Raw genomic sequence first — 23,884 nt, 5'->3', positions numbered from 1 at the left:
CTCGACTAGTGATTGGGTGGGTCACCCTGTTTTGTTTACCTTGTTTATAAGTGATATTGCTTGAATTACGTTTAGATGCTCTGAAAAAAATAACAATATTGTATCTGGTTTTTCAGAGGGGGGGGGGGGGGTTGTTGCAAAGCTAAAACTTAAAGGAACTAACAGGAAGGTACTACTAGATGTGGATTATGAGAGTAAATCCAATTCCAAGTGTTTTGATCGACTGTTAAATAATTGATTGTTCAATTGACTTCTAAACTAGAAGAAGAAGAATACTGAAAGTAGAAGGTAGAAGAACACTGGTTAAAACCAACCTGATTTGAAGCATAAATGCTCAATCTCTTGATTCGTTGTTTGGTAACAGCCTGAAAAAACGAGTTACAGAAGATTTGACAGGGTTTTATGATGTCGAAATGACCCCTCACAATACAATTTATTCAAGGGGGTTTTGTATCTTAATTACTTTACATAGACTACTAAGAAAAATGTTTTGATTAATGCCCTGCTAAATTCTTGTTGTATATTCAATTCTTCATTTACTTCATACTGGACCTATTTAAATAAATTCAAGACATGCCCATTTTCTATCTGTTTAATATTGAAGATTTCTCAAACTATTCCTTCAACAATTTTAATTTATGGGATAAATACGTAAAAGTCCAGGAGAAGCAAACTAAATCTTTTCTAATTTGCTTCAGATTGTCGTTTCTTGTTCATCTTAAAAAAAAAAAAAACACATTTGAGGACATCTTAAAATGATGTTCACAATTTGTATGAAAACCAATTAATTCATTCAAAATCAAAGTACCGCTCTTTTATATGTATTATTATTTTCGTCGTGACAACAACTTGAAAAATTTATTCAAATTAAAAATAAATGCTAACCATTTTTTGTACTCAACCTCATTAATGAGCTTTAACCTCCTTGAATACCTCTAGACAGGAGGGTTAGGGCTCTAACATTCATCTAGGAACTTCTTTCTTTCTCACTAAATGAAAAAAACTGGATTAATTGACAACAAAACAGATTGCAACTATATTATAATTAGTTTTTCACTATATATACTATTACATATAGCGAATAAAATAATATTTCTACATAAAGAAATAAAAATATTCGTTTTGATTTGAGGAACCCGGTAATTTCTATAAAGGGCAATTTTTTTTTCAATGCGAAACCCTTCCACTGCACCCTTTCTGAGGATCGGGTAGGAAGATCAATAAATTGTCATTAATACCGGTAATCCAATTGAACCTTGAAACAGACTTTAAACAGAGGATTTCTTTAGAACGTAATGATGGATTAAATGTTGGGTGGGGGGGGGGAAGAATAAACAGAATGATAAGTGCATTTTTCAGACAACAACTCACTCTTGGGGAATCCTATGGACCAACCTTTTAATCCTATGGTAACCTTTTGTTCCTGCCTCTAGGTAAGAAAAAAAACCCAATCTATTTGGTTTCGGTAAAACATGCATCTATGAGAACTTTTTTATAATGCCCAATTTATTTGGCATGTATTGGCATTTACGTGTCTTAAAAGGCTTGTTTAAAAAAAAGACGTGGTACTAATGGGTGTCAAGCTATAGTATTTTTCGTGTGATATTTTCTTGTTAATGTTCTTTTCAGCTTTTTTTGTCATGTTTTACTCCACTATTAATCTTTCTTATGTATGTAGTTGATAAATGAACGCTATATAATTGTATCATTAAGGAAACATTTAACTCTTTGAGAATCGTTTAAACTACATTAGAAGTGCTAAATTACTTGAGTGGCCCAATTTTGGTAGAAGGCGAGTAAATAATTATTACTTTTATTTGTAGCACCAAGTGGTGGCGCTGGAGGATATACTTCTCAGCCCCCGGGTGGCAGGAGATACTAAAGTGGTAAGTTGCTACCGCTATTTATTTATATTTTTTCTTAACATGTTCATTTTTTCGTATTATATATTGACTCTTGCCCTGTTCTGACGAAAAAGGATTTTTCTTTTTGTTTTCAATATTATGAAGAATACATTTAGATATGTGATTTTATTTTCATAATTTCTCTAATCGTAGATTCCAAATGATCTTATATTATTTTTCAATTTTTTTACTTTAGCGGTCGTAATATCCGTTTTGACGTTTCTTTTGGCAAGCTTGGCGTCGGAGTAGTTCTTTTTAAGGATTTCTTGAAGTATTAGGGGGATTGTAGCTGAAAAAGTAGTTCTTTAAAGCCGTCTTAAGTAATTCTTAGCAATGGAGTAATTGAAATAGAAATGGCAGGATTTTTAGTTGTATTTCTTTTCTATCAGGGTTTCACATATCAGCTTTATTTTTTTTTAAGTAGTTGTGAAGAATTTATTTAGACATTTAATACTTTATTGTATTGGAGTAGTTTTCGGTTTATTTGACATATTGAAGAAAAAACGTCTAGATATTGTTTAGCAAAAGGCAGGCAGGCAGGAACAGTTCAAATACACTTTTTTCTTATTTTTCTTCTTTTGTTTCCAGGTTGCCCTGCCTGCTATTTTTCTCTCTCTCTGGGTGTTACAATATCAAATGTGTTATGATCACTTACTGGCGAGGGAACTTTTTTTTATGATGAATATATTTAGAGTCTAAGCAGTGTGTTTTATGGGAATCGTTTTCAGAATATCTTATATTCTTTTTAATTTTTTTCATCTAGGTGTCGTTTATCAACAGTCAGGCAGGCAGGAGGCTTAGAAAGAGGATAGACGTCATCAAGTGACCCAAAAGTGCTGACATTAGCCATTTCCCCTCCCCCTTTTTATACTTAAATATTGTGGTAAAACAACTGTTGTAAAATGCTCTTTTTCAAAGAAATATATAGTCAGGAAAATAAATTAATTCAATATGTTGAAAGAAAGGTTTTCTAAGTTTCAGATGTTAGTGTGGAAGTGTATTGATTGAGGGTCGAGTTTCTCCTCGTTTCAGGAAATCAGGAGAAATCAGGAACTTATGGAAGGACAATTGTCACTTTGAAAGGGAAATCTTTAACTCGTGAAAAAGACAGCGGTTTGTGATCAATCCTAGTTCCTTAATTCAAACACGACAGGTTTGAGAGATTAGCAAAGTTAGAAGTAAAGGATCTCGTTGACATGATTGTATAGAAGCTCCAACGCTCAATTGGCGGGAGAGGGCTGAAAAACCAAAGCGATTCCATTGACTTGAATTACCTCCCCAGCAGGCATCCTTGGTGAACATGGCATTTTTAGGCCACAACACAACCCTTCATATAACAGGGACTATATGGAGCAAGGTAACTAGGCATGATGTAGGCAAGGCACTTAAAATTCAAGAATGGGCTTTTGTCGCAAAGAATTTCATAACTGGGTAATATCCTAAATTTAAAATTTGTTTTCTTGTTCTGTCACTTCTTTATTGAACTGGCCTCAGCACTTGGATGTGATTCCGAGCAGTTAAATTAGGCAATTAAGGTGCCATAAACTTGGAGCAATAGAGAGATCAATAGCATATTTGTCTCTTCTATTGTTTCTCAGTGGATGAATTAGAGAAGCTATACTTCAGATTTGCATTGAACAAATCAAGTATAATAACCATGGAGCAGGGGTGCTTGAGGATATTAGTCTCCTAACAATGGGGCTGGTAATTTAAACGGGATGTGCTGGATTGTTTCGTCATCTCTGAGGCAAGTGTGACATGGTGGAGAACCTTGTAATCTCCATTTCATTATGATAATATTAAGCCTAAGGGTAACAGATGTCATTCAGAAATTTAGAATTTTATGATGTCTTGAGTATAAGGGCGATGGTATCTATGTGAGTTGTTTTAATTCTTTGCCTAATTTTTATTCCTTATATTTAAACCCGCGATTCCAAACTTAGTGCGTAGGTCAGACCGGCGAGGTACGGCAATATTTCGGTGGAGAGAGAGAAACAGAACGGTTTATTACACAACTTTCGTAGCTCTTGGCTAATTTACAGTGGCAAAAACATGACATATTAAACATATACGTACAAAAAAAAAATGGCATAACATTATATGTTAAACATAGATAAACATAGACATTACACCGTTACATGTTTGACGACAAAAATGGCACAAATGAATTATAGTATCGGTAGGTTCGTTCACGTATAGGTATCAGTTTGAGTTTTTGTCTGGTTTTTCTGTTTGGTGGGCCATCTGTGGGGAGAATATCATGGCGAGTTGGGTTTGACAAAATGCTTTTCCAAATCTCATGATGAGATTGCTCAGTCTTTGCTCAAGACACTTAATTTCAATTTTATTGAGTGCTTCTTGGTAGGGAATATCACTAAATCCCAGGATAATTCTAACTGCCCTTTCCTGCACTGACTTTACGTCGTGCATTAGGTGAGCAGTATGTAGTACGAAAGGGTCCCACACAGGACATGCACACTCCAAGACTGGCCGCACATAGCAAAGGTAGGCGCGGAGGAGACTTTTGACATCGCAACCGAAATGACGCATTTTAGACAATGTTTGAAGGGAAGTTTTACCCTTTCTAATTACACTGTCAACATGTGCGGCAAAAGAACAGTCTTTGGAGGAAATGACTCCCAATATTTTCACTTCAGACACAATAGGTAATGGGACTTCAAGGGTTTCAGCCGGAGTATTTTTGTCCTGGTAGCATTAATGGTTAGATTGGATTCGTTACATTGGATATTTAGCTCATCGAAAATGCCACTAGCAAACAGCGTTACAGGAGTGTTACCTTCAAGTAGATAAGCAAGCATGAGAAATAAGTCATCCACAAATTTATACCTTTCTTCATGGTCGCTCAAAATGTAGTTAATCATAGCGAGAAATGTTATGCCTGCAAGTTAGGTGGCCCCGTAGGTTAAATCACTCCAGTCGGAGTTAGTGTCTTCTTCGTGGAGGGCGAATACCTTCTGCTGCCGTCCGAACAGACAATCCAGTACAATCGTTAGAGTTTGACGCTTGGCTCCCATTCGCTTCAAGTTAAGGCATGCACTGAGATAAGATAGAAGGTCAAAGGCTTTGCGAAAATCGATCACAGCTAGATCAACAAAACAACCCGGGGTCTCTAGTGACTTTAGAATACGGTCGAACATCTTACTAGGTAGACAGAAGTTCCGCATTTACAGAGTCCTACGTACTGATATTCGTCAATGGATTTACGCACATGAGCTAACAGGTAGCGAAGTATGAAAGGTTCCGTCACTTTCGCAAAGCACGGAGTTAGGGAGATGGGTCTCAAGTCATCATAGCCCTTAGGTGGGTTTACCTTCGTAATGACACATATGTGTGCTTTCTTTCAAAGCGAGGGAAACACTCCGGACGCAAAGCACTTAATATTCAGAGTGGAAAGGGGTAGGGCGAGGAACATAGCAAATTCATGGATAAGTTTTGCAGGGGTTTTGCCAGGAAATGGTGAGACTCCTGTTTTAATTTTTCTCAGCTGAGTTCAATCTAACTCACTGAGTTCAATTAAACCTTCATGGGGGCAGTCACAAGAGGAAATGTAGTGCATATAGAGGTTAAGAAAGCGTCTATCGTCTGTTATCGTAATAGTAGGTTTTGACGACTCTCCACTTAATTTCTTGACGGAGCGGTGTCATTTGGCAGGGTCACTGTTCAGAAGTGGCACAATTTTTTCAGGGTCATATTTAGTTTTGGTGTTGGGTATCATGCGCACTACTTGGTTCCGTACATTTGCTCCTTGGTTTGCTTTACCACATGTGCAAAGATAACTTCGTTAACGAATTTTAGCTTTTATTGCAGGGGTTTGTCGTATCCATGGTTTGTCGTATTCGCTCAATGTCACTGTCTTTGTCGTGAATATTTCGGGATACTTCAAGTAAAGCACCTCGTTGAAGAGGCTTACTGTGCTCAAGAGTACCGTCTAAGGACACTTCTGGGAAATTGTATGTAGCAACCCACCTTCCTTATTCACTTATAGCCGAGTCGGTTAGGGGCCTTGTTGTTGCTCGTGAAAGCTTTAGCCTTGAATATTTGAGTGTGGTGATCAGATAACCCAATTGGCCAAAGGGAAGTAGGGAGGGGGGTGATAGAAGTTTTCAGTGTTTGTTAGGACTAAGTCCAGGATGCTTCTGAATACGTGGGTTGGGATGTTGACAATCTGCTTTAAAGAGAAGATGGTCGCTAGCCAGTTTTTCGATGCCTGGTTGAAATCCCCAGCGACGATAAAACCAGGGCAACTATATTTGCTTCTGATTAAATCAGCTGTAGTTTGGGGATAAAAAACAAAATCCCGTATGTTTTGAGCGCTGTCTGGATAGTAAACCGATGTGAATATCAGACTCGAAAAGCGACGAGATAGGCAAGGGTATTGGCACATGGCGCGGATAATTTTGTGGTTCGGGTTAGTATATTCAGAGAGAGGTTTGCATGAAATGTCTCCGCAAATAGATTCCAACTCTGCCACCGAGCCGGTGGTCACGTCTACTGCTACGCGCAGTGAGAAATGAGTTATATCCTGAAATTTGTCCTGAGGCATCGTCAAGGTTCCAGATTTTCGTTACAGCAGCAACTGCTGTGTTTTCACCACGGAGTAAATCTTTGAAATCTTCCAGCTTATTACAGAGAGATCGGCAATTTGCCAGAATGAAGTTCGACGTGGTGCAGTGGGACTTTATTGGTCTCAGATTAGGTGGTTTCTTAGATGTCGCTCAGGGAAGTCTCATCAAATCGCTTTAGTTTCGGAGCTGTTTTGGTCAGCTGAAGTTTTACCACCTTCAAAAAGTTTATTGTATTTAGCAACGCCAAAATAGATGGCGCTAAACTAATTAAGTCATTTTTCTGAATAGCGACGGCTTAAGTTGGGGTGGCTCTGGTAATACAAAATACTGCAAAATGCAATATCATTTTCACTCTGGAGAACATAAATGCGCGAACAAATATAAAGCTAAACTAAGGTAAGGTGTTTTGCAATGCTGATCGGGCAGGACATGCACACTTCGGTAAGAATAAGGGTAACAGATTTCAGTCAGAAATATAGAACTTTATGATGTCTTGAGTATAAGATGATGGTATTTATTTAATGTCAGTTGTTTTAATTATTTGCCTAATTATATCCCTAAGTCTCTAGCCTACTCAGTGCCTGAGATATTGCATCTATGCCATCTGACAACGTGGATGCATTTAAGCTCTAGTTTTAATTGTAGAATAGTAGTAGCAGCAGTAGTACTAGTAGTAGCCCTGATAGTTTCCACTTAAAACCCTGAGCCGTTCCTGGGATGTTTCGAATGTATACGTTTGACAAATTGCAAGCAAATAGTGGGTTTTGATTTAGTTTCATACCCCTATCAACTTTCCCTTAATACCCTATTCTAGTTTCAACTTAATACCTTATTCCAGTCCAGGTATCCTGCGTACGCCATTTTGAAAATCTGGCTACACTTAAAATATCTTGATTTTCTTCAATAGTAGTAGTAGTAGAAGTAACCCGTTATTCTCAACGTGGGGCGTAGGCCCAACCGGTGGAGCATGGCAATATTTTGGTGGGTCTTAGGCACAACATGCACCCTTCGGCTGACTATATTTTAGAGCCTTCATTTTGAAAACCAAATACTGTTCGTATGAATGACGCCACGTTCCTATTCATTTAAAGAGAAGAATAAAATACATGATTTTAGTTTTAATTAGTATAAAATATATCTACAGGACGACCTGTAAAAAGATACCAAATTAATGGCCTTTTAAGCTTCCTTCAGGTGAATATTTTACTGCGAACGTCCGAAATCTGGTTAATGTCAACATTCACTGGTTAACCTCCGATTTCTTTTTTCTCTGCTTGGATTCAATTGGCTTTCCGGATCAGCTTTTTCAGTCTTATGCAAGCTTTGATGGTTATAGTTAAGTTAGGTTGGGTTGGGTTAGGTTAAATTAGGTTATAAATCTCAGAAATGGGTTAAAAACCTAACCTAACCTGCCAACACCAAACCTTACATAAAACTGAAAAGTTGACTGGCAACGCTGACTAAATCCAAGGAGAGAAAAGGTATTTAGGACATTCACGGTAACGAATAAACGTAAAATTTTGAATAACAAAATTTAAATATTACGAGATTATCAGGATTTTAGAGGGTATCAGGATTTTAGAAATGCCTTGGTGGGGTTTGGTTCAAAATTGGTTGGGAACCACTGATTTAAACTATTTGAAGACTCTAGGCATAAGGAGGTTGCCTGGGCAGCTAGTTGATTTTCTGTTTCCTTATATTTGATGCCTTTCTGTCTCAGGACATCCTGGAATGCATCCGACTGACTTTTGCCGTAATCTTCAGCAGCCGCCTTCTTGCAAGATTTAGACTTATCATTAGCATTTCTATCGATATTTTTGAGCAAATATATTACCGATTGTAAACCTGTTAAACAGAGGATATTTTCAGTCTTAATGCTATATTTATGAGCTGATCCCAGCCAAGCCGAATGAAACACAATTCAGCAGAAGAAATTGAGGATCTATGTGGGAGGGGAGTAAAGATCGAGGTTCGGAGAGCAGATAGTTGCAGATGTACCCGCTTTCTCACCATGTACAGATCCATCTGTATAAATTTTTATATGATCAGGGTAATAATCAGAAATCTGTTCAGCAAAAATACTCTATACAAATGGATTTGGTATCAGATTTATATTTGTAGGGATTAAATCAGCTTTACAATATAGTGGTCCTTGAGTTCCAAAGCTGGGGTTTCACTTAACAGATAAGTATAAGGGGTTTGTTGATACCATTGCGGGACTTCTGATAGAAAGGGATTCTAAGATGAGTGGGTGTTGGGGCAATTTACTGTAGATGCCCATTTACTATTTTTTTTTTCATGTATTATATATATGCATGTATTATATATATGTATGCATTTTTGTCAAGTTCTATTTTTTATTATTAATAAACTAAACTCAAAAACTTCATGCCCGCAGCCTCGCTTCAGCTTTTTGAATATTTTGCCAAAATAAAAAAATTTCGTTATGGACTTGTGAATGATTCCCCTTTCAGCTTGATAGGGTATATATATAGGTTTTCCTTCGTCTGAACGGAGTATTACGTAATTCAGAATATAGGTTAGATGGAAAAAAGAAGTTGCAAAAGGTTGAAATGGGTTAGAAGAAAGGTTCTTTTGAAGTGGGAAAACTAGCAAGGATTGTAAATGTGATGGAAGATTCTTCAAATCGGAGGCAAGCTTTGGAACTATTTAATTAGAGCAGAAAATAACTGGGATTGGAAGAAGAAGAAAAATGCCTGTTTAAACGCTACAGGTATAGATTCTCTACAAAATCCAGAAGGGTATGTAGCCAAATTAGATACTTGTTTGTTCTTTTTTTTCATCTTATATCGATTTTTGATAGGAATAATAAATAGTAAGAATCACTCCAAATAATGCTATTTCGTTTTGTTAGGCGCTTTTATGATTCAAAATGGCATAGTTTTCGTGAACAGTACGGGAAAAAATTGGGACAGTATGGGAACAGTTTTATTAAAGTACTAAGGACAGAAAAAAAAGATATGGAATTCGTTGATTGGAAACTTGTACAACAAAACACGTCCTAATAAATTGGGAAACCCGGGAATTCAATTTTTAAATGAAAAATTCCTCCGTATGCAGTTGTGTAGTTTAACACTTAGGTAGCGCTAAGTTTGAAAATAAGATACGTGTGTGAAAAATTAAAAGAAAATGAGCGAAAAATGTATGTCTTGGAGCTGTAGAAAGTATTACTCCTAATTACAGTAGCAAATGACAAACTCTGCCACTAACATGCAGTAAATTGGGTAAAAGAAAACAATAATTGAATGAGTAAAATTATGTCAGAAGATAATCCTAGTATCTCATTATTTGAAAAAAACTACGTTTTCTAAAGAGTTAAAGAGGCTGAGTTAAAAGGTCGAACCTTATAACGTACAGGGATTAGGAGGCACAGTTGGGGAGCTACCGCCCCCAAACCCCCCACTTTCGCAGCCTTTAAATATAAAAAAATTTCTTTAAACTGAAAGTAAGGAGCGACATTAAAACTTAAAACGAACAGAAATTATTCCGTATATGAAAGAGGCTGTGCCCTCCTCAACGCCTCGCTCTTTACGCTAAAGTTTGACTTTCTCACAACTCTTTTTTTAAACAATAAAAACTTTAGCCTAAAGAGTGAGGCGTTGAGGAGGGCACAGCCTCTTTGATATACGGAATAATTTCTGTTCGTTTTAAGTTTTAATGTCGCTCCTTACTTTCAGTTTAAAGAAATTTTTTTTATATTTAAAGGCTGCGAAAGTGGGGGTTTGGGGGGCGGCAGCCCCCAACTGTGCCTCCTAATCCCTGTACGTTTTAAGGTTCGACCTTTAACTCAGCCTCTTTAACTCTTTAGAAAACATAGTTTTTTTCAAATAATTTCTGCACGTTTTTGTACAGTTTATTACTTATTATTGCTTGACTAACTGTTAGCTGATCATGTCAGGAGTTAAAGTTGGGGGCTGCCGCCCCCAAACCCCCCGCTCTTGAATATTCTTGTGTTAAGGCTTTTAATTCCTGAATACTCAAATCACGTCGTACAGGGTGCCTCCTAATCCCTGTACGTTTTAAGGTTCGAACTTGTGACTCAGCCTCTTTAACAGCCCCCCAACTGTGCCTCCTAATCCCTGTACTTTTTAAGGGTCGACCTTGTAACTCAGCCTCTTTAACTCTTTAAAAAACGTAAATTTTTTCAAATATTTTAAAAAAGAAACTGAATTTCTTTTTAAAGTTAAAATTCAGTATATAAAAAATTTGCTCTGATGGTGAATCGAACCCGAGTTTTCCGCCTAACAATCTGGAGTATCAACCGCTGGACTATACAGACACAATAGTAATTGTTTTTTAGTAAATTAAAGCTATTTTCGACGCAAGCAAATTCCCAAAAAACTTGATATTTGGTTTTTGGAAAACAGGGAAGGAGTGATCAGATTGAGCTGAAATTTCGAGGATAAGATCACAGGCCCCAGGAAAGCTTATCCTCTAAATTTCAGCCCGATCAGACAACGTTAAAGGGGGGTTGTGGTGGGAAAAATTAACATGGGCTAATATAGGAAAACGAGGTTTTTCGTAAATGTAAATTCGGGGGATAATTTTTTCGGTCTGAAAATATCAAAAGGCCCAAATAGGCCGAATTCTGCTTCGAATGAGTCCTCATTCAACCGGAATCGTTGCCAACTGTGGCCTGTAGGCGTGGCTAAGAAAAAAAGAAATGATGATGAATTTTAAGTGGCTATATTTGGTTTTTTGAAAACAGGGAAGGAGTGATCGGATTGAGCTGAAATTTCGAGGATTAGCTCCCGGGCCCTAGGAAAGCTTAACCTCTAAATTTCAGCCCAATCGGACAACGTTAAAGGGGGCTGTGGTGGGAGGGTCCAAACTTCCGGCCCAGTTTACCCCATGAAGATAAAGTCGGAGGAGGATGAAATTTTGCAAGTTTCTTAGTTTGAGCTTGGGCTACAAAATGCGATTACCGCCGTCTCTCTGCGACCTCTAGGACCTGAAATCGCTTAACATTGTGGTGGGTCGCCTCTTTATAGAGGCACAAGTGTGCCTCCTTGATATTGGAGTTGAAAAGAAATATATATATATATATATATATATATATATATATATATATATATATATATATATATATATATATATTGGTCTTAAAACCGTTTCGTTTGCCTTGTTTTGTAAACAATAAAATTTTCCGCTTGTTCATACAATTGAAAATTTTTTTCCCAATTAGGGCTTGGGTTCTCTACTCAATATAGATAGAATCGACTATAGGAAGCTTTGTAAAGGCAAATTAAGACATAATTTTTGAATACTTCACACGCAAAATATTATGTGCTTTAGCAATTTGGTCCGGACCTTACTTGTGAAGCATATGCAATTCGTATGGCCGTATTTTTACTAATCTATTTGAGGGATCAAAAATTTGAGTCTTGGCTTGCATGTGCACAGAAAGTACCATTTCATTAATTTGAGAATTACTTACGGCTTTTAAAAAATAGTTTAAACAGATCGTGTTGGTTGTTGACTCCAGCGCAGCTAAGTGATTTAATACTTTTTTAATCCTTTTTCATCACTACTATTTATCATTTACTTTTGATTCATTGATTCAGTTCTACAAAAGCTGCTTTACAAATTTAGCAATCAATTTTCCTTTATAGAAGACAACTTTCTTTTCCGCCTCTGTCCGTAAAATGTAAGTTTTGTAATTGCTGATAAAAGTGAGAAAATGGGGTGGTACCAGTTGTACCAATTTTATCTAGGGTCGAATTAATCGTGGAAGGAAAGAAGGAAAAACGATACGTTAGAACCGAGAGACAGTAACGTGCACCAGGATATTGTCAGATATATCATTGGTAGATGAGAACAAATTTTGGAGATCAAGGAGTATTTTCATGAATTTAACTGGAAGGGATGTCTTAGACCCATATATGTTAGAACAGAATTCATTTTGGGAATAACAGATACACAGGCATATAGGTATAGACATCTATTTTGCAATAGAGATTGGTTAGGGTGGTTCTGTCAATTTTCTCTAACACGGCTTTGTGCTGTGTTTTCCTCAGGCTGACTTATTTTGTGATGAGCTGTTAGTAATAGTAGTCGTATCAGCGAAAATACCAACTTGGAATATATTCTCGGGCAAGAACTATATTAGTTAGTGAATCTAAGGAACCATTTGTTGTGATGTGCAATGTATCGAACAATGCATATAGAAAAAGGTTTACTCGGAATCTTTGCTAAATCAGTTTTTCTTTCAAAACGGCTTTCATTCAGTAGATGCTGGGAAACGTAAAAATTTGAATCAGGTCTTTCTATCTATTAATTAAAAAAAAACTTTCCGAAAAATAAGTTTTTCAAAGAAAAGTAAAGGCCATTTTAAACTTAAGCTCAGGAGATAAAAATACCTGTTAAAGTTCAAACTCAAAACGACCAGAAATTACTATTAAAGAATAAATGAAACCCAAAACGAACAGAAATTAAATAAACAATCATAGCAAAAACCATACACCAAGTAATAATATAAATGAATAAATAGATCTTAAAGCGAATAATGCTTAGATTGAATATGAAAATCAAGCTTAAAACGAAAACAAATATTTTGTTATTAAAGTATAAATGAAACTTAAAACGAACAGAAATTAAATAAACAATCAATGCAAACAAACATACAATATATATTAATGTAAATGAAAAGATAAATCTTAAAACGAATGAAAATTAAATTGAAGATGAAAATCAAGTTTGAATCGAATAAAAATAACTACAAACAAGAGTTTGAGTATCGTATCACTTTACTTTACTTTTCTTTGAAAAACTTATTTTTCGGAAAGTTTTTTTTTTAATTAATTTTTGTTCGTTTTTGATTGCAAAAAGTTTCAAGGTTTTTTTGGCATGGGGGGGGGGGGGTGCTTACTGTCCGAATATTCTTGACTTTAAAAAACGGATCTAGAACTTTCAATTACATTCGAATGAGGCTTATTTCATAGTCTATACGATTACCTCTTTGATAAAAACCTTATATATGAACAATAGACAGCTTGCATAACTTGTGGACAGCGATTGACAACAATGAATGGATTGAAAAAATAGCTCCAATAAGGGGGTTTAGACCATTTCACTTGCTGACACAATGGGATCACGACTGTTTGGAAATGACCTTAATAGGAATTTGTGCGCCAAAGCAATTTTGCATCTATCACAGAGTATGTATTTTAACCTTATAATTGGACAATTATAATAGATTTCCTATGTGTTCTTCCCATACAAAACCCCTTCCCATAAGTTATAAACCCCCCTTAATAAGTTATACCCCAGGGCATAAATTAAAACGCTTACTCCTGGGCCCTGGTGGGCTGTGTCGACATCGGAGTTTTTTGTTATCAGAACTTTGAACTATTTTAACAAAATGTCTATCTCAAAATTTTTACCTGATGCATTTAGGGCGTGGAGGAGGGAGAGGGGCTAGTTGCCCTTCAATCTCTTTTGACTCTTAAAAACTGAACAAGAACTTTCAATTTTCAATCAAATGAGCCCTCTTTAAAGTTTATACGAGCATCCCTTCCATAAGAAATAATATGAAGGATTCGGAGAATCCTTAAGTTGCAACCGTTGCCTTGAGGGCTTTTGGGGAGTTGTAATCCTCAAAGACCTAATTTCCAGAACTTAAAACTATGTTTAATAAAATGGCTGTCTTAAAATTTTATTGGATGTGTTTGGGGAAAAGCTGGGCGTAAGAAGGGGGTTAGTTGCCCTCAAACCACTTTTGATTATGACAAAAGGCACTAGCACTCGGAATTTTCAATCGAATGACCCTTTTTTGAAGTTTCAACGATAACACCTTCTATAAAAACCTTATATGCCCCCAGTGCATAACTTAAAACACTTGCCCTGAGGGATGTGGGGGAGTGTCCTCCTCATAAGTATTTTTTCAATCTGGAAATCAACTAAGCTGAACAAATTGGCTATCTCAAAATTTTGATTGGATGTGTTTGGGAGACTGGTGGGCGTGGGGGTGGGGCTAATTGCCCTCCAATCACTTTGGACTATTAAAAACGGCACTAGCCCTTTGAATTTCCAATTGAATGTGCCTGTTTTGAAATTTCTACGACAACACCTACTGTAAAAACCTTATATGCCCCCAGGGCATAACTTAAAACACTTGCCCTGAGGGTTGTGGGGGAGTTTCCTCTTCAAAAACATATTTTCTATCTGGAAATCAGCTACACTGAACAAAATGGCTATCTAAAAAGTTTGATTGGATGTGTTTGGGGAAATGATGGGCGTGGGGGGGGCGGCTAGTTGCCCTCCAATCACTTTCGACTATTAAAAAGAGCACTATCCATTTAATTTCCAATCAAATGATCCTTTTTTGAAGTTTATACGTCAGAGCCTTCTATACAAACCTTACATGCCCCTAGGGTATAACTTAAAACTATTGCCATGAGGGTTGTGGGGGAGTGTCGTCCTCAAAAAATATTTTCAATCTGGAAATCAACTACGCTGAACAAATTGGCTATCTCAAAATTTTGATTGGATGCGTTTGGGGGATTGGTGGGCGTGGGGGGGGGGCTAGTTGCCCTCCAATCACTTTGGACTATTAAAAACGGCACTAGCCCTTTGAATTTCCAATTGAATGTGCCTGTTTTGAAGTTTCTACGACAACGCCTACTGTAAAAACCTTATATGCCCCCAGGGCATAACTTAAAACTCTTGCCCTGAGGGCTGTGGGGGAGTGTCCTCTTCAAAATCATATTTTCTATCTGGAAATCACCTACCCTGAACAAAATGGCTATCTAAAAAGTTTGATTGGATGTGTTTGGGGGAATGATGGGCGTGGGGGGGGGGCTTGTTGCCCTTCATTAACTTTTAACTATTAAAAAGGGCACCAGCCTTTTAATCTCCAATCGAATGAGCCTGTTTTGAAGTTTCTATGACAACGCCTTATGTAAAAACCTTATATGCCCTCAGGGCATAACTTAAAACTCTTGCCCTGAGGGGTGTGGGGGAGTATCCTCCTCAAAATATATTTTCTATCTGGAAATAAACTACGCTGAACAAAATGGTTATCTCAAAATTTTGTTTGGTTGTGTGTGGGGGAATGAGGGGCGTGGGGGTGGGGCTAATTGCCCTTCAATCACTTTGGACTATTAAAAACGGCACTAGCCCTTTGAATTTCCAATTGAATGTGCCTGTTTTGAAGTTTCTACGACAACGCCTACGGTAAAAACCTTATATGCCCCCAGGGCATAACTTAAAACTCTTGCCCTGAGGGTTGTGGGGGAGTGTCCTTTTCAAAAACATATTTTCTATCTGGAAATCAGCTACTCTGAACAAAATGGCTATCTAAAAAGTTTGATTGGATGTGTTTGGGGAAATGAAAAAGCGTGGGGGGGGGGCTAGTTGCCCGCCAATCACTTTCGACTATTAAAAAGGGCACTAGCCCTTTAATTTCCAAACGAATGAGCTTGTTTTGAAGTTTCTACGACAATGCCTTCTATAAACCCTTATATGTTCCCAGGGCATAACTTAAAACCCTTGCCCTGAGGGTTGTGGGGGAGTGTCTTCCTCAAAAATATATTTTCTATCTTGAAATCAACTACGCTGAACAAAATGGCTATCTGAAAATTTTGATTGGATGTGTTTGGGGAAATTATTGGCGTGGGGGGGGGGGATGGGGGTTGGTTAATCTCCAATAACTTTCGACTATTAAAAGGGACACTAGCTCTTTATTTTCCAATCGAATGATCCTGTTTTGAAGTTTATTCGACAACACCTTCTATGAAAACCTTATATACCCCCAGGGTATAACTTAAACCCATGCCCTGAGGGTTGTGGGGGAGTGTCCTCTTTAAAAATATATTTTCTATGTGTAAATCAACTACGTCGAACAAAATGTCTATCTCAAAATTTTGATTTGATGGGTTCGTGGGTCTGGTGAGCGCTGGGTGGGGGAGGGGCTAGTTTCCCTTTAATCGTTTTCGACTATTAAAAAGGGAAATAGAATTCTTAATTTTAAATCGAATGAGCCCCCTTTGAAGCTTCTACGACGACCCCTTCCATGTGAAGTGCCTCTGGGGAAAAAAAAAATAATAAAACATTGGAGCCGTATGGCCTTTACTATAGGCAACGCTACAGCGTTGCCTCTGATTAAGAGCCTGACGGCAATACAAGTACCATAGAATGTGATAGAAAGTTTTTCTACGACTCGGTAAAAATTTTTCAAATGTTGAACCGCTGTGGTGCAAAAACTTTCTGCGGAAACTGGATAAAAGTCGACCGAACACGTAAAGCAGTCGTTTTCAAGTGAAAACGTTGAATTTTAAACCTAGTATAACCTTGGAATTTCAAAATGTAATTACCCAAAGTTCGAGTTTTGCACATACTCTTTTTTTATTTTGAACGGATTTTTTATCGAAATAATTTTTTTTTTGCCTAAAATCATCTAGATGATTACTGTTAAAATTAAGCCTTTGTCTGTGGACTAAAAATTATGGAATTTCTATTTGTTTTTATTTTTGAATTTGAAGTTTTTTAACAGAGTAGCAATGAGGAAAGCTTTATGTAGCTTTTAAGAATTGATTTAGCTTTCTTTGAGTCGTTCAGCTCTGCAGTTGATTAATTCTATAAAAAAAAAGAATTAAGCCAAGGGAGATATGTCGCTGATGATATTATATGCCAATCATTTTTTCCACATTATAGAAAACTTGTGAAAGTACATTTCAGTTTGGGTATGCGTTAAAAGAATTATTCGGTATTCAAAAGCGAATGGTCATTTTGAGGTATTAAGCCATGTTTTTTTGGGAATAACGAAAAACTTGAGGTTTAGTTAAGCGCTCTGACATGTTCATCAAGTGGAAAAATATATGTGAAAGGGAGTGTTTCTAAAAAAAAAAAAATTACAAGCCATGTTTTTGTTTCTCATAGTTTATAAAAAATCATCATAATAATCAAGATTACTGAAAAGAAGATACGCATGGGGATTGACATTTTCCACTTAAATTGTCCATTGACTTTATTTCAGCTCTTTCATATCTGGAACAAGTTTTTTTCTTTTTGTTCTCCATGAGAATCAAGATTTTGGCTTGCTATTTATATTTTGCCTAGATTTTGGCATAATAATAGTTGCATTATAGTGCTTTGGATGGATGCATTTGGGAAATAACATTCAAGTAAATGGGTTGAAAATCCGCTTAACCCTTAGGGTTCTATAGGGCTGAAGGAATTCTGACCCCATCATGTTGCAACTTTTGAATATACACAAATATACTACTACTACTACTAACAACTCACCGCAGCAACCCTCCTCCGCACGCTCCTCCTCCACCCCAATCTATTTAAAATCTCACTTGTTACACTCGTCCACAAAGTTCCCATTTCCTTTAAATCTTTGTTTATGACGTCCTCCCACCCCAGACGTGGACGACCTGCTTTCCGTTTAGCCCTAGATGGTTGGCCTTGGTTTGCAGACTTATCTTTGTTTACACAAAGATAAATCAGCTATATCCCACTCAACATGCCTAGGAAGTTTCAACTTTATTCAACTTGCCTTTCCTGAGATATCATAGATCTTTTTTGATGACCTTAGATAAGCAAAGTATCGCTTGCTTATTTCAATATCCAATTTAACATGCTCTGAAAGTTTTAACGTACTACACTTAGCCGTTCTTAGCCGGGATATTGCGGATACGCCCTTTTGACAAATGTGGATGCACATTTTGACAAATGCGGTGTCTTGATTTAGCTTAACATGCCCTGAAAGTTCCAACCTAATACCCTTAGCCTTTTCTCGGGTATTGGAACAGACGCCCTTTTCACGATCTGGATGCACGTCGCGTCTTTAGATTTCGTTTTACATTCCCTTGAACTTCTCTGAAAGTTTCAACTAAACAACCAACCCTGTTCCTGAGGTATTGCATCTATACCAAGTAGTTGCAGTCACAGTCGCAAGTATTTTCCCACGCAGTCGCATGTAGTTGATGCTCTCGGAGCAAATAGTTGAAATTGGGGTCATAAGTAGTTGCAGCAATATTATTACTAAAAGTTTCAACTTAATACCCTCAGCCGTTCCTGACGCCCTTTGGACAACCTGCATGCACGTAGTATGTTTTGGTTTAGTTAAATATTCAACTCAACATTCTCTGAAAGTTTCACCCTAAGATGATATGGTGCCTTAAAGGATCAACGTATCTCGTCCATTGTAAACTTTTTCAATTGGTATGGCAACACTTTAAAATTGATTGGGCGGTCTTGCCATAACCTGTAGAGCTTGAGCAAGAGATTCGAATAAATGACAGGAAACTAAAAGTCGATACCTAATTTCCTTTAAATGTTAGAAAGACAATTTCGAGTTCGGACTTTTTATGCTGGAAATAAAGATATTCAGTTCTAAGGAAACTGACTTTATCAAAGAGAGTGAGTTTTGTTTTTTCGATCAAATAGAACAGAATCTGTTTTAAGTTTGACTTGGTTTATATATGAAGTTCAAGAAAGGGTAATCGCTAAAAGTGTTTTAGCATTTGACTTGCATTTTAAGTTTGCACGTATATATGAAGTTCAAGAAAGGATAGTCGCTAAATTTGTTTGAGTATATTATCTGGGAAAACACTAGAAATCATGTCAAACGACTTACCATTCGAGTAATTTGGCCGCTTTGAGAGTTCTCTGTGGTATCACTCGCTTTGATTGACCGGCTCGCCGATAAAAGGGACGAAAATTTTCCTTGTGTTTAGCACTGCCTACGAAAGACGCTTGCTAATCGATTTTTGCTTCTCCATGCGAAACATTAAATCTTGTGCCGTAGGTGCTTTACTAAACTTACAGATTTGGATATGTGACATATATCTTATCGGTATAATAACGTGAAAGATATAGTAGTACTCGTGTAGATCTAAAATATTTTTATTCTTTTTTCCAGCCTTTCCACCCTTGTGGATTGTGAAGACCAATCTGTGATATTTAATGTGATAATCTTTTGTATTCTAACTTTTATTGTATTTATTAGACTATTAGACCTTTTGTATTCCAGCTTTTATTGCATTGAACTTTCTTATATAGCCTACAAAATTGCCTCGTTCATATGAAAATGATTTCCAAAGTTTTGATAACGCATGAAATTTTTAACATCCTAGAGACAACTTTTTCTAGACAAAGAAGAATCTTTTCAGCGTGGACGGACAGATCTTTATTTGACGCTAAGAACTGGTGCTAACGTTGGGTTTTCAAAAATAAAATTCCTTGTTTTCTATTTCAAAATTCGATTTTGCGAATTCCCTACATTTTTTCTCGGTAAAATCACCTACCTTCAAAACTAAAACTCTAAAACTTTCTAGAAATCAAATGACCGAATACTTATAGAACTGCATACCACCTTTTTGAAAACATAAGTAAAACTTTCATATCTCATACATTTCTGGGAAATAATCCTGTCAATCCCGATTTCGAAACAGAAGTGTGTGTTGTTGTTTTTGCACAACTTTTCGATTTTGATTTTCGAGCAACAAAACTGGAAATCCTGGTTTCTCAACAAGTTCCGATTAATTTTTTTATTTTTTTTATTTTGATGTTTATTACATTTTAGACATTTAATGCCCTGAAAATGAAGTAATAACATGCTTTCTTCAATATACGCTTTATGTTTAATAGAAAGGAGAAAGGACTTATATAAGAATTATCTGAGTGATAGATCATATGAAAACAAAAGGAATATAAAGAAAGTGGAGAAAGCATTAAAATATGAACTAAAGAGGTGTGAAGTGGAGGCCATGGATAAAACTGCCGAAGATCTGGAAGATGCAGCTAAACGGCATAATAGTAAAGTATGTACTGGCATGTCAATAAATTGAGAGGGAGTAGTCAATCCAGACTTGGCCCAGTTACAGATAGGAATGAGTTCACAATTAGCGATAAGGAAAGAGTTAAAGAGAGATGGGCAGAACATTTTGAGAATTTGCTAAACAGAAATAGAGTTGCAGGATAAGATATAGAGGAAATTGTAAAAGTTCTTTATTCCTTGGACGTAAAGGAAGATTTGTTTTGTGAGGATGAATTAACGACAGTACTAGAAGGATTAAAAAAAATAATAAGGCTTCAGGTGCTGATAGGGTAGTAAGTTTCTTAAGTTTGGTGGCTCTGAGGTTAGAAATAAGTTGCTGAAGATTATGAATATGATTTTTGAAAAAGGGGAAGTACCAAGTGATTTTAGGAAAACCTTAATTAGACCACTTTATAAGAAAGGTGATAAAAGTGAGTGTGGTAGTTATCAAGGCATTAGTCTGGTCTCTGTTGGTAGCAAATTACTTAGTAATATGATACTTTTTAGACTGAGAGATTTCGTAGAAAAGGTTTCAAGAGAAGAACAGTGTAGTTTTAGAAAAGGTAGAGGATGTGTCGACCAAATTTTCACTCTTAGGTTAATAATTGAGAAGTACCTGAGTTGTCAAACACCTTTGGTCCTTAGTTTTATAGATTATGAGCAAGCGTTCGATTCTGTTGATAAAAGAGCTTTAACAAAGGTTTTATCTTTGTATGGTATACCAGACTAATACATTAAAGTGATTAGTGCTATGTACGAGAATAACACTGCTGCAGTTAAGATAGGATATGAGGTTATCAGCTGGTTTTGTATTTAATCAGGAGTTAAGCAGGGTTGTGGTCTATCCTCCTTTATATGTATTATTTTGATGGACTTTGTATTCAGGAGCACAGGAAAGGCAATGGGAGACCACGGAATCAAATGGGGAGGAAAAAGTCTCATGGGCTTAGATTATGCTGATGATTTAAGCATCCTAGAGGAAAGTGTGAGCAAAATGAATGAATTTTTATAGGTTTTGCGAGTTCAGGGTGCTAGAATAGGTTTGAAAATTAATGTTAAGAAGAGTAAGTCACTAAGGCTAGGAATAAGTGAAGATGAAAAAGTGACGCTGGGAAATGAAAAGATGGATCAAGTGGACAGCGTCACTTACCTTGGTAGTATTATTAGCAAAGATGGTGGGAGCAGTGAAGATGTCGAAAGTAGAATAACCAAGGCTCAGGGTGTTTTTTCACAATTAAAAAAAGTTCCTAGATGAAATTGTGAGTAAAATGAGCGAACTTTTTGAGGTTTTGCAACTTCGGGGTGCTAGAATAGGTTCGAAAATTCATGTTGAGAAGAGTAAGTCACTAAGGCTAAATAAGTGAAGATGAATAAGTGACGTTGGGTGATGATAATATTGATCAAGTCGGCATCTTCACTTACCTTGGTAGTATTTTTAGTAAAGATGGTGGGAGCAGTGAAGATGTCGAAAGTAGAATAACCAAGGCTCAGGGTGTTTTTTCACAATTAAAAAAAGTTCCTAGATGAAAGTGTGAGCAAAATGGATGAACTTTTTGAGGTCTTGCGACTTCGGGGTGCTAGAATAGGCTCGAAAATTCATGTTGAGAAGAGTAAGTCACTAAGGCTAGGAATAAGAGAGGATGAAAAGGTGACGTTGGGTAATGTTAATATTGATCAAGTGGGCAGCTTCACTTACCTTGGTAGTATTATTAGTAAAGATGGTGGGAGCAGTGAAGATGTCGAAAGTAGAATAACCAAGGCTCAGGGTGTTTTTTCACAATTAAAAAAAGTTCCTAGAGGAAAGTGTGAGCAAAATGGATGAACTTTTAGAGGTTTTGCGAGTTCAGGGTGCTAGAATAGGTTTGAAAATTAATGTTAAGAAGACTAAGTCACTAAGGCTAGGAATAAGCGAAGATGAAAAGGTGATGCTGGGTAATGAAAAGATTGATCTAATGGGCAGCTTCACTTACCTTGGTAGTATTATTAGTAAAGATGGTGGGAGCAGTGAAGATGTCGAAAGTAGAATAACCAAGGCTCAGGGTGTTTTTTCACAATTAAAAAAAGTTCCTAGAGGAAAGTGTGAGCAAAATGGATGAACTTTTAGAGGTTTTGCGAGTTCAGGGTGCTAGAATAGGTTTGAAAATTAATGTTAAGAAGACTAAGTCACTAAGGCTAGGAATAAGCGAAGATGAAAAGGTGATGCTGGGTAATGAAAAGATTGATCTAGTGGGCAGCTTCACTTACCTGGTGGGAGTAGTGGAAATTTCAAAAGTAGAATAGCTAAGGCTCAGGATGTTTTTTCACAATTAAAAAAAGTTTCGAAGAATAGGAAGATAAGTCTGCAAACCAAGATTAGAATATTAGAAGCTACAGCGATGACAGTAGTAAAATATGGCTCTGAAGCATGGGTGCTTCGAAAAGCGGATGAAGATTCGCTAGATGTTTTCCAGAGAAATTACTTAAGGATTGTTCTGGGTACCCGACTGACTGACCATATTTCAAACAATAGGATGTACGAAAAATTTGGTTCAATACCGCTCTCTAGGGTAATAATGAAAGACAGGTTGAGCAGGTCTTCCGCATTTAGGATGGGAGGACGTCATAAAGAAAGATTTAAAGGAAATGGAAACTTCATGGGAGGGTGTAAAAAGGGAGGTTTTGAATAAATTTGGTGGAGGAGGAGCTTGCGTAGCTGTTTTGGCCTCAGGCGGCTTGGTGCTACGGTGAGTTGTTAGCAGTAGTAGTAGTAGTATAAAACACTGTGATTCTTACTCTAAATTATTCAGCACACTCCAATATGCTTTTCATGAATGTGTCTCAAAATTCGTTGTTGTTTAGTTGGTTAGAATAATTCCTAATTATCACTTGTTTTTCATCGAGTGCTATCTTATAATAACTGAGCCCTGGTAAACAAAGCGTCATGGAAATTAGAAAATAATTTAGGCCTTTTTACAGTGAAAAGGGCTTTGTTAAGAGATTGGCTATCTTAGCTATACTTTTTTTTATGGTGACAAGTTCGGTGGCTGAAGTTTTTAAATAACCAAACACTTCCAATATCCTAAAACTCTCTTAATTTTTGTCTTTCGTCAACTAAATAATAACTGCATTTATCACACTAGATGTATTAAATTAAAGTAGCAAAAATATATATTGCCTTGATAAAGTCTTGAATCTTTATCTTGAGGGCCGTCGAAGTGGCAAAATTTGACTATGAAAGTGATTTTTTCTGCAAGGGCAGAATATTATCAATAACTATTATAAAGAATGCAGTGTAAAGTCCAATAAAAGACAATATCACGTTTAATCTGATCATCAAAAATAGAAAAAGTCATACAGATGACTTTCTATGCTTCATTTTGTTACATACCATCATGAATAAAGTCATACAAATGTTTTTTTTTTCTTGTTGTATTAAAGACTAGCATGAAAAATGAAAAATATCGTGAAGGGGTGTTAGTTGCCTTCCAGTCACTTCGACTATTAAAAAGGGCACAAGCCAATCCAATTTCCAATCGTATGAGCCTTTTTCGAAGTTTCTACGACAACTCCTTCGATACGAAGTGCCCTGGTCTAAAGAAATAAATAAATAATACATTGTGCCAACACCG

At 36.7% G+C, this 23,884-nt stretch overlaps 1 protein-coding gene across 1 annotated transcript in view; it reads left to right on the top strand.

The window, feature by feature from the left end:
- LOC148948228 (heterogeneous nuclear ribonucleoprotein 87F-like) overlaps positions 1 to 2,868 on the top strand; it is a 29,951-nt gene extending 27,083 nt beyond the window's left edge. The window contains exons 7-8 of the mRNA XM_089094218.1: positions 1,824 to 1,886; positions 2,668 to 2,868. Of these exons, the coding sequence (XP_088950344.1) occupies positions 1,824 to 1,882 (59 nt within the window). The 3' untranslated portion in view covers positions 1,883 to 1,886; positions 2,668 to 2,868. The remainder of the gene's footprint in view (positions 1 to 1,823; positions 1,887 to 2,667) is intronic.
- The last annotated feature ends 21,016 nt before the right edge of the window (positions 2,869 to 23,884 follow it).

The sequence above is a fragment of the Artemia sp. Qi Xiang Cuo genome, chromosome 9, assembly GCF_049724085.1.
Source record: "Artemia sp. Qi Xiang Cuo chromosome 9, ASM4972408v1, whole genome shotgun sequence".
Classification (NCBI taxonomy): Eukaryota; Metazoa; Arthropoda; class Branchiopoda; order Anostraca; family Artemiidae; genus Artemia; species Artemia sp. Qi Xiang Cuo.
This window is presented reverse-complemented; position numbering and strand designations above follow the sequence as displayed.